General features: G+C 35.6%; 1 protein-coding gene across 6 annotated transcripts; it reads left to right on the top strand.

Annotated features, from left to right (window-relative positions):
• The first annotated feature begins 671 nt into the window (after nt 1-671).
• Nucleotides 672-15,559, top strand: LOC106074961 (uncharacterized). Of its 6 annotated transcripts, XM_056011123.1 has the most exons (10): nt 672-764; nt 3,325-3,399; nt 4,314-4,421; nt 5,060-5,158; nt 5,601-5,702; nt 7,303-7,401; nt 8,021-8,140; nt 9,392-9,490; nt 10,323-10,370; nt 10,493-10,623. In XM_056011123.1, exons 1-9 carry the CDS (start codon nt 687-689, stop codon nt 10,359-10,361), a joined length of 819 nt encoding a protein of 272 aa, XP_055867098.1. In that variant the 5' UTR covers nt 672-686; the 3' UTR covers nt 10,362-10,370; nt 10,493-10,623. The 6 variants fall into 6 exon arrangements, with proteins under 6 accessions (XP_055867098.1, XP_055867094.1, XP_055867097.1 ...); XM_056011119.1 differs by lacking the exons at nt 10,323-10,370; nt 10,493-10,623 and adding an exon at nt 15,291-15,559; XM_056011120.1 differs by lacking the exons at nt 10,323-10,370; nt 10,493-10,623 and adding an exon at nt 15,291-15,559 and having other exon boundaries at nt 676-753.
• The last annotated feature ends 129 nt before the right edge of the window (nt 15,560-15,688 follow it).

Raw genomic sequence — 15,688 nt, 5'->3', positions numbered from 1 at the left:
AGATTCTAGATCTAGTCTGAATTATAGATCAAACGTAGATTTTGTGCCTTAAACGTAGATCTTGTGCCTTAAACGTAGATCTTGTGCCTTAAACGTAGATCAATATACATCAAACGTAGATCTTGTGCCTCGAACGTAGATCTTGTACCTCAAACGTAGATCTATATGCATCAAACGTAGATCTTGTACCTCAAACGTAGATCTATATGCCCCAATGTCCAATTATTTTTTTTTGGGGGGGGGGGACTGGGGGGGGGGAGTGGAGAAGGAATGTATATTTAGAGAGAAATGTTCAAGTCTCGTGTTTAGGCCTATAATGTTGTAAATCTTACACAGTTGAATACATACCAATATTAAACATTGTCATTCAATAGAATTTTAAAACAAAAGCTATGTATTTTGAAGCTGATAAGATAAGAAAAGAGAACAAAAGGTCTCGTGCTTGGAGATCTTAAAACTGATTAGAACGCCGACTTAGCTGCTAAGAAATAAAATGAGCCAAGTAGACTTCATCTGAACAGCTAAGGGAACAGAGTGTGTGACTATTCGTTGTTATCATTTGTTTAGCTTATTTCGATTCAATTGTGGGTTTATTCCAATTACAATGCTCCCTCTTAGTGACACAAGTCTATGGAACGGGTTGCCTGAATCAGAGAGGAAATCCAACGGCACGACTTGATTAACATATGCATGGCCATAGGACGACATTACATTCAGTTTTCAAAGAACTTCTGCAATCTATCAGACAAGATAGTAGGCTACAGGTTGTTCCATCTCTGAACACATATTGTTATTTGATATCTTTAAAGTGACAACCTAATTGAAAATATCCATGAAGCAAGCTTGGATAGACTAACAACGAAATCAAACAAGGGTGCTCTAGATTAACATATTATCTGCACGACACAAACATGCAATTATTAAAAGCTGTTCTAAAAAGGTTAATGTCTATATTGAGTAATAAATAATAGTCGATGTTGGTTCGGTCATAGTGTACAAGGCATGACTCACTTTTAAAAAGTTTCAGTACACAGTCGAAGGTTTACAAGGAAAAGATCTTCCAAAAAAAACGGAAATAACTACCATTTTATTTATTTATTTTAAGCTTAAATCAACTCACTCTGTCTGTCCGTCTACCAGAAGTAATTTCTCCCACACCCAATATCGGATCAAGCTGAAATTTGCACATAATTTATTTAACCTGACAACACAAGAATCAATTTTTAAAAATAACCAATTAGTTAATTAACTTTCGGTAATTAATTACTTAGTTTGGTATTTCAATGAAGAGTATAACATTGTAATTGACTGAAGTAGTGTTCTAAGCTGAATTAGTCCCCTTTATAAGTCGTCGTCTGAGTCTTAGTGAACATGATATTAAAAATAGGACGAGACTATAGAAACAAGAGATGAGTCAACAATCTTCCATGCTCATGGTGTGCACTAACAAAGTGGTTACCATATTGGCTAGAGAGCCGCTTGAGAAGCCTAAGAAGGCTTAAGCCATGAGTTCAAATTCAGGTCGTTCCCTCTTATTTTTTAAATTCTTTCAAATGCTTTTTGTTGTCAGCCTAGATCTATTACAAATTTGATTACATGACTGATCCAAACTATTTGATACAACCACGCTTTATATTAGTTATGTTTTTTTTAAGTATTTTTTTTTTTACTTTATTTTTTCTACACGTGAAACCTGAGTGTTCAGATTTATATTTCTAGAACTATATTTTTTTAAAACTACAATCACATCAAGAGCGTGTTTCTCAGATAAGGCCAAATTGGAATATAAAGTAATCTGACTTACGAGTTAAGTGCACTTCGAGCGGTAAGTCTTAAATAACAGGCTTAAATGAATAACATACAGTACACTATTATACTTTTCTTAAACTTATGCTGTTTAATTCACTTTTATTTATTTTCAATGCATACAATTGGACCGTGCATGTGTATCAAGGATTGGCGTATTAATCACACGTAAAGTGAAATGTTAACTGAACTAGATCTTAAATACTAAAGAATCCTCTATAAGGAATGCGTGTTGCAGAAGATAATATTATTGAAAATATAAAAGAAGGGTTTTGGATTTTAAAAAAATGTTTTAATATTATAGAATTAATTTCAAAATTTAGGAAAAGAAAAACATTCAAGAGTTCATACAAAAGAAAATCATCATAGTCATAAAATAACTCAACATGAAAGATGATGAAAAAAAATTCTGAGATTTTTAGAAAGAAAAATATTTCAGTCACTTAAAAGAACAATATAATTCTAATTATATTTTATGAGGAATAACAGAACAAACTTTACCTTGACATTTTATTTCGCATTGGAAAATTAAGAGAAAAAAATATGGCTTACTATGGTGATTGAAGAAGGCGGTAAAGAATAATTCAGAATCAGGGGTCCCGGGTTCGAATCCTGGAGAATACTGTGATTTTTAATTTCGGGATCCTTGTGTGCGTCTGAGTCCACCGATCTCAAATGGGTACCTGACATTGGTTGGGGAAAAATAAAAGCGGTTTGTCGTTGTGCTGGCCACATGATACCCTCGTTAACCCTAGGCCACAGGAACAGATGACATTTACATCATCTGCCCTCTAGACCACAATGTCTGAAAGGAGAACTTTACTTTTTTCTTTGATATTGATGGAACCCACGACATTTGTGCCCTTAGTGCGGCAATCTATCAACTGACCACTATTTCTTTGTAGGCAAAATTTTAGCTTAAAATAAATGATTTTTTTTTTACAAAGCTTATATCAAGTCACTCTGTCTGTCTGTCTGGTAAAGGTCTGTACACGTTATTTCTCGCACATATGTCAGCTTCCTCCCACCTTCCCATTCCATCCATGAAGAAAGTGTAAGCTAATAGTAGGAATTGAAAAAAAAAAGATCGATGACCAAACAAAGATAAAACAAAGATAAAATAAAGAAAACAAAGATAAAACAACAATAAAACAACGATTAAACAAAGATAAAACAACGATAAAACAAAGAAAACAATGATTAAACAAAGATAAAACAACGATAAAACAAAGATAAAACAACGATAAAACAAAAAGATAAAACAAAGATAAAACAAAGATAAAACAACGATAAAACAAAGATAAAACAAAAAGATAAAACACAGATAAAACAAAGATACAACAAAAAGATAAAACAAAGATAAAACAAAGATAAAACAACGATAAAACAAAGAAAACAACGATAACCCAACGATAAAAATCATAATAAAGGAAAAATGGTATAAACGCATATGGCCATGATCCTACACAAGAATGTTTTGCACTCTTTAAGTTTGTTTTTTTTGGTGTTGTGTTTCAGGTGATCATGATCCCCATACTGATACTTGCTGCTACCGTAGTCGGCCAACTATTGGCTGCACCAGTCAATGGAAACGTATGTTTGTTTCATTCTTTTTTGTTCCATGTAGGCTTTGTAAAGTTGTCTACCGACACTCACAGTTCCTTTGAACACATCAGCTGCTAGGAGCAGGGGGAAACTGCTGTGTGGGCGGCTCGTTCCAACTACGCTAATGCCGGGGCAATCATCTCGTTTCCATGAGATGACCCATAATCCACTGAAGGAAGCCATATATGTGTTATAACTAATGAATTAAAATTAATTTTAATGAAAAATTCTAGATAAGGAAAAAAAAAAAGGGGGGGGGTGGAGATTTATACAGATTGTATGATGTAAAGAGGGGGGCTTGCATCTTTAAGTAAATGTAAAATCTTATTATTACAAGTTTGTGTTTAGTCTTTTAATACCCAAACACTGACTTGATAATCGCATTAGGTGTTCGTTAATTTATGAGCGTATTTTTGCAAGAAATAGATAATAATGTAGCCAAATATATAACTAACATCAATTAATTATCTACCAATGTGGCAAACTTTATAGTTTTCATCTGAAGAAAATATCTCAAGCATTTAGCCATCTTAAAATCAGTATGTCTGCATTTATTTTTTTTACCTTCCATTAGCATTTTTTTTCACCATAATTTTCATAATCATAGCAAACTGTTGAATTGGAGGAATTGCGTAGCGGGGGGGGGGGGGGAGTGTAACAATGTGGGCAACAAAATTTAAATTTTCTGATTCCACCAATCAGAGTCTTCCAGTTTTAAGGATTCAAAGGATACACCCGATCACGTAATCATGTTGTCCAACCAGATCTCTTCTCTATATTCTATATTTGAAAACAAGCAAAAATACAAAATAATAATAATAATAATAAAAACAAAGCTAATATTAAGTGTATCATACATGAACTAATGAAGTGTCTGTTTCTCAAACAAAAACATTCTATAGAAAGACCAAGAGAATGTTTCTTTCTTAGACCCCCTGCTTTGGGAACTCATTAATAATAATAAGGGCATCACAGTGCCTGCACCAAGTCGAAGAGAGCTGCCTCTTAGGGTAAGTTTGTAAGTTGTTGTTTTTTAAATAACATTGTGGGACATGCTTTATCGCTACGACAATGTGATGACATTTCGGGAAATATTTAGATTGTCAATTTTTTTCTTAACAGTCTAAAACATTAATATTTATGTGACGTTATATTCACATCTGCTTGAATATCAAAGGCTTAAATATAAATAAAAAATTCAACCAATTCATTACTTGTAGTTAATATTTTATATGAAAAATGTACTTGGCTAACAAGAGAAAAGCCTTGCAATAATGAGAGAACTATTGAACCATGTTCTCCCCCGCCCCAAATCGCGAATGGAACATGCATGGGAGCAGACGTTTAAAAGTAGCAATACCAGGAGAGTAATTTACACAATTTGTCTGTTATGATTGATTCAAAATAATTGATGCAATATCACTCAATAAAAACGAGTTGTTGTTTTTTTTAGTATTTGTATGTATAATTTGTTATATCAGTAACGCCTTCTCTTTGTATATAGATGGACACATCAACAGAAAGACGAGAACACAGAGAGCAGATATATATGTAGTATTTAGTTATTATTTATTTATATACATTACATTATCTTATCTTTTCTAATCGCTTGATAGATTGATAATTATAAATATATTTGTGTGTCCAGATCAAGGTGCCAATACTTCCCAAAAGAGCCATCAGCTTGGGAGACTTTATTCTCCAGAACCCACCAAAATATGTATTTGACCCAGATAAGAAGAGAGAGGTATTGTAACACATGGGAAGAATTATTACTTAATATAATACATTTGAAAGCACTTAGCTTACTACACAAATGTAATTAATTTTATAAATTGAAAAAGGGAGTTTGGATGCCATAAACTCTGAGAGGTGCCTGAGGGTTTATCCTACTCATTAATTACTCTAAAGAAGATCACGGTGTTGTCTTCTCTTGAAACTTGTATTTCATATGTTGAAATCACTGTACACCACATTCATAATTATTTGTCAAATGAAGTCATTATAAACAGGCTTGAGTTTGAAAATATCAAGTAGGCCTACTATTTATTTTTAACAAAACATAGATCTGTGTAGATGTTAAATTCAGTTTTGTATGGATCGTTTCTTATTTACTCTAATTCTACCACAAACTGTTTAAATTTGATCACAAAATATTCCTCTTGTTTTTCCAAACAAACTTTCTATAGAAAGATCAAGAGAATGTTTTTCTGGATCCAATCATTTGGCAACTCATTAATAACAACCAGCTGCCTACATTGAGTGGAAGAGAGACGGATCTGCCATATTGGGCAAGTTTTGAGCGGCTTTCCTTTTCTTTTTTTCTTAGAGAAACGCTGATGAAGATTCTCCTTTGTTGATAAAGCTTATGTTTCAACATTTATTTTATGTTTCAACATTTATCTTTTGTTTCAACATTTATCTTATATTTCAACATGTATCTTATATTTCAACATTTATCTTATGTTTCAACATTTATCTTATTTATCTTATGTTTCAACATTTATCTTATCTTTCAACATTTATCTTATGTTTCAACATTTATCCTATCTTTCAACATCTATCTTATCTTTCAACATTTATCCTATCTTTCAACATTTATCTTATCTTTCAACAATTATCCTATCTTTCAACATTTATCTTATGTTTCAATTCGAAGATGATTTTCGGAGTCCTATCTTCGCTGTGAAAAGAACCGCTTACATTCTTGCCACACTCAGATTGGGTCTAGTTCTGACTTGACATTAACCTTTTCATTCCTATTGGTACATTGCGGTGCACAATACTTCGCCGTTGCACTCTGGGCAATGCTTCTCAGCTTCGTCAAAGTCCATCCTGCCAACTTTGCTTCTTTTTTCTTTCCACATATCTTCTCCAAATTAGCTTAGGTCTCACAGCCGTTCTTTACACACGCGAGTTCCAATACAGAAACTGTTTGTTAATAGTTGAGTTTATTTCTGTTTGCATAGCGTCTATAGTGTATAGCAGAATATTAAGGCCTATATTGTGCGTGTCTTCTAAAAAGAGTGTAACAATAATTGTTGAATTGTTTGATCTTGATTTATTATTTTCTTCCTTCTTTACTTGCCTTTACTTGTGCCTTGAAACATTATGTCTGTTAATAGACACAACTCACAAGCCTCAATCTCATCTTTAGTCATTCATCTTTCATTATAAGAGGACAGTTTGTCCTGAATAAGTTTTAACAATTTAGTTATTGATACTTTTAAATCATATCAATTATTTTAAGTCCATTTTCGAAATAGGTTGCTATTTATCAATATCCACTAACATCAATTATATGCTAATTGTTTTCGCAAGTTTTCTTGTAAGTTTTTTACAAAATGTTTTTTATAAAGCTCATATCAACTCACTCTGTCTATCTGTCTGTCTGTCTGGAAAAAAAGTTTGAACACGTTATTTCTCTCCCACCAATTCTCAGATCAAGTTGAAACTTTGTACAAATATTCATTTGCATAGACAAAACATGAATAAATATTTAAAAAAAATAACCCATTAGTTAATTTACTACTGGTAATTAATTATTTTGTTTGATATTGAGTAACAAAATAACTTCTACATTATTGAGACATAAAGTTGTAAGTGCGAAGTTCTCCCCATTAGATAAGCATTTTTTTAATTTTTTTATATTTTGCTTGTTTAATGTTGTGCATTAAGTTAGACCGGCGTTGAAAAACAGTTACAGCAGACGACTTTATTTCTACGTTTTACCTATTGATCGACACGCGTAGAGAAAAAACGAACAGACAGAAAGACAGACAGATTTATATTTATAAATTATAATAAGTTTTATTTATTTATTGACTTATTTGGTCGACCTTACGCTTGAGTTATTGATATATTTTTTTTTAAATTTACTTGTGTGTCTAGATCAAGTACCTAACACTCGCTAAAAAAGCCATCAGCTTGGGAGACTTTATTCTCCAGAACCCACCAAAATATGTATTTGACCCAGACAAGAAGAGAGAGGTATTGTAACAAACAGAAAAAAATATTACTTAAAATAATACATTTGAAAACACTAATCATACTACACAAAATTAAATTAATTTTAAAAATTGAAAAAGGGGAGTTTGGATGCCATAAACTCTGAGAGATCTCTGAGGGTTTGTTCTACTCATTAATTACTTGCTGCGGAACAAAAACTTAAAGTGTAGCAAGGTCTTCTCTTGAAACGTGTATTAAAAAATGTTGAACTCACTGTGCAGACAATATTCATAATTATTTGTCAAATTAAGTCAACATGAATTGGAGTTTGTATGCCATAAACTCTGAGAAGTCTCTGAGGGCTTGTCCTATTTACAAATTACTTTGTCTACGATCAGCATGATGTGGAACAAAAACTTGTATTAAAATGTTGAACTCGCTGTGCAGACAATATTCATAATAATTTATTAACTTAAATCAACTTAAACAGACTTGAGTTTTAGAATACCAAGTACACTTCTCTCTTAACCAAACATAGATCTGTGGAAATGTTCTATTCAGTTTTGTATGGATCGTTTCTTATTTACACTAGTTCTACCACAAACTGTTTGAATTTGATCACAAAAGATTCCTCTTGTTTTTCCAAACAAACTTTCTATAGAAAGATCAAGAGAATGTTTTTCTGGATCCAATCATTTGGCAACTCATTAATAACAACCAGCTGCCAACATTGAGTGGAAGAGAGCTGCCAACATTGAGTGGAAGAGAGCTGCCTCTTTGGGTAAGTTTTGTACAACTTTCATTTTTTTTTTTTAATTATTACTATTTAGCGAAATATTGATGAAACTTCTCCTTTGTTGATAAAGTTAAACATTTATATTATTTTTGATTTTGAAGATGGTTTTCGGGGTCCTATCTTCGCTGTGAAAAGAACCGCTTACATTCTTGGTACATTCAGATTGGGTCTTGTTCTGACTTGACATTAACCTTTTCATTCCTTTTGTTGCATTGCGGTGCACAATACTTCAGACTCTGTTCTGGGCAATGCTCCTCAACTTTGTCCATGTCCATCCTGCCAACTTTGCTTCTTTTTCTTTCCACAGATCTTCTCCATATTAGCTTAGGTCTCACAGCCGTTCTCTTCAAGAGTGGATTCCAGTCCAGAATTTGTTTTTAATAGTTGAGTTTATTTCCTCCAGTGTATAGTGATACGTTAAAACATAATATTTAGGTCTATACTACAGCATTTTTGTCTTCTAAAAAGGGTGTAATAATATTTGTTTAATTTAATTTTTTTAACTTGATTTATCATTTTCTTCCTTCTTTTCTTTTGCCTTGAAACATTATTCCTGTTAATAGACACCAGCCTCAATCTCATCTTTAGTCATTCATCTTTTATTATAAGAGCACAGTTTGTCCTGAAAGAGTTTTAATAATTTAATAATACCAAAACATTAGAGAAGAAATAGTGAAACATGTCTTCAGTGTAATAGTTGGCGGCATAAACCAGGTTTTTAATAAATTGTGTACGTTTAGTTATTCGCTGATTTTTTAAATTTTTATTATTCTCTTTCCTTTGGGGCCACCAAATTTACTTCGTCTAGCGCAGGGGTTCTCAACCTGTGGGTCGCGACCCCTTTGGGGTCCTTTGACGATTTGCCAGGGGTCGCCTAAGACCATCAAAAATATGGATTGTTATTGTCTACTCTTCTATTGCTGTGTGTGTGTAAGGGGGGAGGGGCCCCGGAGGGGTCGCGGCAAAGTGAGGATTCGTAAAAAGGGGTCGCCGAGCTTAAAAGGTTGAGAACCGCTGGTCTAATGTCTCCAATTACCTATGGCCGGCCCTGGTGTAATAATATTTGTTTGATTTTTGTAACTTTATTTATCATTGTCTTCTTTCTTTATATTCCTTCTCTTTTTCTTTTCTTTAGATTTAGATGTATAAATTTTACTGTGGTTTATTTATTGACTTAGTGATAGACCCATTGTTTAGCTTATTGATTGGTTGATATAAATATATCTGTGTGTCCAGATCAAGGTGCCAATACTTCCCAAAAGAGCCATCAGCTTGGGAGACTTTATTCTCCAGAACCCACCAAAATATGTATTTGACCCTGACAAGAAGAGAGAGGTATAAAATAAAATAATACTTAAATCACTATGCACACCAACCAAATATATATATATATTGAGAGAGAGAGAGAGAGAGAGAGAGAGAGAGAGAGTTGTAGTTGGCCATGTGAGTTACTCCTTTTCTATTCAAACAATCCGTCATAAAGAAGCTCACTCTATGGTGTGAAACAAAAACTTTTGGTTAAACAGTATCTGACTTATGATAGTTTCTGCAAACAACAGTCATATTTAATTTTTTTAAAAACAAAAATGAACCCTTTCGGGAGAAACTTTTACACTTTATAATAAATAATTAATAGGCCTATCTGTTTTTTTTATGTCCTACCCTATTTAACCCTTAAAACGCGTGTGGTAGTTTAGCCTCTTAACATCGGAATTGTAATTCCATTTTGAATGCACTCTTTTTAAAACAGCTCAGCACTTTAAGGGTTTAAAACGAAATAAGACATCTTAACCAAATGCCGATTCTTTTAAAATTCAACATAAGCCTGTGATCCGAGGATGCCAGGGACTGTAAATACGCTACATTAAAACTGTTAAAATGCTTGCACTTTTGACTTTTCGCATCCCACAATGGAGCAGCCTGCATTCTAAAACATCCCTCCCCCCACACACACACATGCTTTTGGTCCGAGAAATCTTTTTGTAGACTCTCCCCTCTTTACCGCTTTTCAAATAACGTCTGAAATACAATGTCTGTTGAATAAAATGATATCACTGCACGTTCTTACAATGTAAATATCCCAAACATTAAATGTTTAAGTAGGCTGTTATGTTTTCATAAGATCTTCAATTGTGTGACTTTTGTTTCAAACAATTTTTTTGTGCAGACCAACACACAAGATATTCTTTTCAACCCATTTATTTAGCCACTTGGGGTAAGTAAACTTGATCTGTCTATTGCAATAGTGTCAGATAATGTACTTTTTTTTTCTTTCATACGAAACATCAATGATGATATACAAATTAATGAAATTTTTTTTTTCGTTTCTGCTTTTAGATAAAAGATCCATTATTGCAATAAAGAGCAATTAGTTAAACAGACTTTCACCTCAACAATCCATCAACAAATGTTATGGATACAGCTAACAAGAGAGATTTCTTTCAATCAATAAAATATATATAGATCTACATTTTTTGTTATATTTTGCAGTTTAATGTGTGGTTCTTTCTCAAAAGTGATCTATTGGTACAATTATTGATTTGTTATATGTTATCATTTGAAAATAATCTACTTCCTAACCCAAACTTCCAGCTGGACAACGGGCGATGGCAACGGGCAGGGTTCGAACCAGGAAACATTGAGACCACCAAACGCCAGTCCAGTGCGCCTACCACACGGTCAAGTAGCCACTTTTACCAATGTTTGGAATTTTTTTCGTTTAATTTTTTTAAGCTTTAGATTTATAAGATCCGGGTTTAGAATATTTATTACTTGTGAAAACTACAAATAGAAGAGGAGAGCTTACTTCAGTAATCGAATCAATACATTCATTCGATAAGTTTAAAGCTTCATGTAAAGTCTACTACTGTGAATTTATAACTGACGTTGAATTATACAGTGCAGTGAAGTGCAGTGTTACGGGCAGCGTGTATTGTTTCGTTTTATGATTAGAACTTGGGAAAAAAAATGTTTTCTTTTTCGAAAAGAGGAATTCTGTTGCTTCTACATCAGTCCAAAAATCTCGAGCATACCGTTGGATGTAGGCTCATCAGATTTTAACTTCCGATATTATGAAGAATGATGGCGTAATTTACTTCTAACATCATCGTAACAGATACAATAAAATGTTAGCTTTTTTGTTTTAATTATCCGCTATAGATGGGAATATAAAAAAAAAAACAACAACAACCCCTATATAGCATACAACTTTAAAACTTTATTTAAAAGTGTCTCTTAATAATAATAATAATAATCTCTTTTGTCCGTAAGGAAATTTGTCTTACAATTTGTGCATTACATCAAGCAAAACATTATAATTAGAAAAAAAATGTACATTCACACCAGACTCACTCATAATTTAGGCCTATATGTGAAAAGTTTATATCAAATTGTTTCTATTTAATGATTTGATTGCCAGGGGAACAAAAGAGTGTTTGTGTCTTTTTGTCTTTGCTATCAGTGTCTTGTATCTCTTTTGTGATGGTAAAATAAACTCCGCCGTATGCCGGTCCCAAGCCCGGGTGAGAAAGGAGGAGGGTTTGGCGTGGGGCTAGCGACCCCACCCTGTAAAACCACTATTGCTACAGAAACGGCAAACTCGACACATAATGAAAACTATACATGCGGCGAGGGCGGCCAAACCCTGATGACGGTGTTGGATCAAAGCCAACTGGAAGTCCAATACCCGATACATGGCAAGCCTTTCAACGCAAGGAAACCGACTCTTATAGGCACGTGGAATGTAAGAACCCTGAATCAATGCGGTAAACTGGCCCAACTTTTAAGAGAGTTTGACTCTTATCGGCTGGACATCCTTGGGATCTGCGAGATGCGGTGGACGTCAAGTGGAAAAATTATCAATGATGGCAAGACAATAATATATTCAGGACATGACAAGGAGCACATTGGTGGTGTAGGAATCATCATGTCTAAAATAGCAGCTTCAGCGCTAATTGCTTGGAAGCCGATCAGTGACCGCATCATTACAGCTCGACTCCAAACAAAGCAAATTAAAGTCACTACCATCCAAGCTTATGCCCCTACAGAGGATGCAGAAGATACCATCAAAGATCAGTTCTATAATCAACTACAAACCACTCTTGATGAAACACCTACTCACGACCTAATTCTACTGATGGGAGATTTTAACGCCAAAATCAATCCCAACCGAACTGGCTTTGAATATGTAATGGGACCATATGGCTCTGCAGAAAACATCAGTGATAATGGCGAGCGTTTGATTTCTCTCTGCGCATCCAACAGCCTTTAAATTGGAAACACATATTTTAAGCACAAACAAATACACAAAAAAACATGGCGATCACCAAATGGGGAAACCTTCAACGAGATAGATTACATTTGCATCTCCAAACGATGGAGGTCATCTCTGTTAGACGTGCGGACCCGCAGAGGAGCTGATATCGGCTCAGACCACTACCTTGTCAGTGGCAAATGTAAGCTCCGATTGAAACGCCAACCAAAACGAGCCACACGACCCCGCCCATTTAATGTAGAGAAGCTTAAAGACGGCAATACTGCAGCACAGTTCCAATTGAAACTAACGAACCGCTTTGAGGCTCTTGCAGATATATTGACCCTTGAAGAAGAGTGGGCCAACTTCAAAGATACCACTATTGGGTGCGCAGAAGAAGTTATCGGAAGGAGGCGAGGTTCATACAAGGAACGGTGGATACAAGACAGAACATGGAAATTGATAGATGAGAGGAAAGAGGCCAAACGTAGACGAGATCAGAAAAATGAAACACAGGATCGCAGCCTAGCGGAAGAAGCCTATAGGGAAGCAGATCTGAAAGTAAAGAGAAGCTGTCGGCAAGATAAACGGGACTGGATTGAGCAGAAGGGACAAGAGGCACAAGCAGCTGCAAGCAGAAATGACACAAAAACCCTCCATCGTATTGTCCGAGATCTCACTGGAGCAAAGAGTGGACATGGGGCACCAATAAAAGACAAGCAAGGCAAAACTTTGTTAACGAAAGAAGAACAGGATGCAAGATGGGTAGAGCACTTTAAAGAGACCCTTAACCAACTGTCGCCAGACATAACTTACATATTCAAGGACCCCTCTCCAGACAATGATCTCAAGGTCAAGACAGACCCAATAACTGCTGAGGAGGTTACCATGGCCATTGCAGTGCTAAAGAATAACAAAGCACCAGGACTAGACATGATATCAGCAGAAATGCTAAAATATGGGGGACAGTGCATTGTTAACAGAATGACTGATCTCTTAAATCTCTGTTGGCGAACTTCAAAAGTCCCAGAGGACTGGCAAAAGGGAGTGATTGTAAAGGTTCCAAAAAAGGGCAACTTGGCAGACTGTAACAACTGGAGGGGCATTACTCTCCTCTCTGTCCCAGGCAAAGTTTTCAGCACTGTTTTGTTGAGACGGCTTCAACAGTCTGTAGATGAAAGGCTCAGAGAAGAACAAGCAGGTTTCCGAAGAGGCAGATCATGTACAGAGCAGATTTTCGTTTTACGAAATATCATAGAACAAAGTTTTGAGTACCAACAACGGCTAACGATCAGTTTCGTGGACTTCAAAAAAGCGTTTGATAGTGTCCACCGAGAATCACTATGGAAAATAGTTAGAGAATACGGTATACCAGAAAAATTCGTCCAGATCCTACGACACCTTTACAGTCAGTCTAGTTGCTGCATTAAAACAGAAGAGGGAACAACAGAGTTTTTTACAATCGAGACAGGTGTGAGACAGGGGTGCATCTTATCTCCCTTCCTTTTCCTCCTAGCCATCGACTACATAATGAGGAGAGCAATGAACCAGACTGCCTTTGGTATTCCATGGCATGAACAACTCCGATTGACGGACTTGGACTTTGCTGATGATGTTGCACTACTCGGGGCTACAAATAAATGCATTCAAGAAATGATGGAGAGCCTAGACAGAGAGGCACCCAAAATTGGCCTCCGCATAAACTTGGATAAGACTAAAATTATGCGAGTGGGATATAAGGCAAAGGGTGTCCCCGTCAGACTTGGCGAGTCAAAGCTTGAAGAGCTGGACAAGTTCACGTACCTTGGCAGCATCATAACAAATGATGGAGATGCTTACCATGATGTAGCGTGCCGAATAGGAAAGGCAGGGAGCATTTTCCAAAGGCTGCAGCCTATTTGGACTAGCCAAGCCATTGGACTCGAGACAAAAATACACCTTCTCAACACAATCGTCATTCCAACTGCTACATATGCATGTGAGACGTGGAAGTCATCTGTCAAAATTGAGAAAAGACTAAATGTGGCTCAACAGAGATGGCTGAGACGGATTTTGGGAGTCAGTTACACAGACCGGATCTCAAACAAGGAAATCATTTGCCGAACTGGGAGTCGAACACTTAGTGAGGTTGTGACTGAGCGTCGCATGAGGTTTGCGGGACATGTTCTACGTCAAAATGAATTACGCACACCAAGAGTTGCGATAACATGGAAGCCAAAACGAGGAAAGCGCAAACAGGGACGTCCTCGTATTACCTGGCGACACACCTTCATGGAGGACCTCAAAACAGTGGACACCAGATGGGAAGAGGCTTCAGACATTGCCAGTGACAGATCATTATGGAGACAGCTTGCCGCCCAATGCGCCGAACGGCGCGGGAGGACCTAAGTCTAAGTCTAAGATGGTAAAATAAAAAAAATCCTGACCCAAAGGGTGATTTTTTTATTTCTAGAATCTTTCTAGGTTTTTTATGGATGTTTGTCTCAAACAGCTGCCCAAATGGGATTTGTTTTTTGCCAATGACTTTACCAGCAGCATTTAGGATTCTATGGAGTTTATTTTTATTTTTAATGCTCAGATTGCCATAGAAGCAGTCAAATTAATAATAATAATAATTTTATTGATAAAGCGCTGTTAACAAACAAAATGTAGGCTCAATGCAAATCGTAATAATAAAACAACAATAATAATACTTTAGCATATACAGTGTTGTGTACAATTTTTTTTTTTTACTCATCATAAGCCTGTGATTGTATAATTAGTAGTCTAGTGACGTGTGTTATAATTTACATTCAAAGCCTGTGATTATCTGTTGATAGTCTAGTGACGTGTATTATAAGTTACATTCATTGGTCATGTTTCATAGTAAAAAATTATCTGCAGGTTGACGAAGTGACCAATGAAGTCAGGCAATTGGGCCCATGCCCTTATGAGATCATGTTCGCAGCAGAAGGCGCCAAGCTGAAAGCTCTGGGATATAATATCACATGTGGATATCAAGAAGGATTTCTGGAAGGCTATTACTGCCACTGTCATGATGAAGTGACTCACATAGTTTAGGATTCACCTCTGTGTGACTCACATAGTTTAGGAGTCACCTCTGTGTTTGTAATATTAAGCTGAAATGTGGGTGAATAAACGTTTGACGGTCATATGATTTTAATTACTCAATAAGAAAGACATAGACTTAGCAGGTATTGTGTAGCAGCAGCAGAGATGTCCTTGCGAACGCTGGTATGGACAGTATAGAGGGGCTCTATATGGTCCGATAGTTACGCTGG

Source organism: Biomphalaria glabrata, chromosome 14 (assembly GCF_947242115.1).
Source record: "Biomphalaria glabrata chromosome 14, xgBioGlab47.1, whole genome shotgun sequence".
Taxonomy (NCBI): Eukaryota; Metazoa; Mollusca; class Gastropoda; family Planorbidae; genus Biomphalaria; species Biomphalaria glabrata.
The sequence above is the reverse complement of the archived record's forward strand: the minus strand, read 5'-3'. Positions and strand labels throughout refer to the sequence as shown.

What these genes read in the sequence shown, in the direction of transcription:
- LOC106074961 (XM_056011119.1), top strand. Translation starts at nt 687, where the DNA reads ATGCATGGCCATAGGACGACATTACATTCAGTTTTCAAAGAACTTCTG. An exon ending in GAAGAGAGCTGCCTCTTAGG is followed by an intron (nt 4,422 to 5,059) that starts GTAAGTTTGTAA and finishes TTGTGTGTCCAG; the next exon opens with ATCAAGGTGCCAATACTTCC. An exon ending in GAAGAGAGCTGCCTCTTTGG is followed by an intron (nt 8,141 to 9,391) that starts GTAAGTTTTGTA and finishes CTGTGTGTCCAG; the next exon opens with ATCAAGGTGCCAATACTTCC.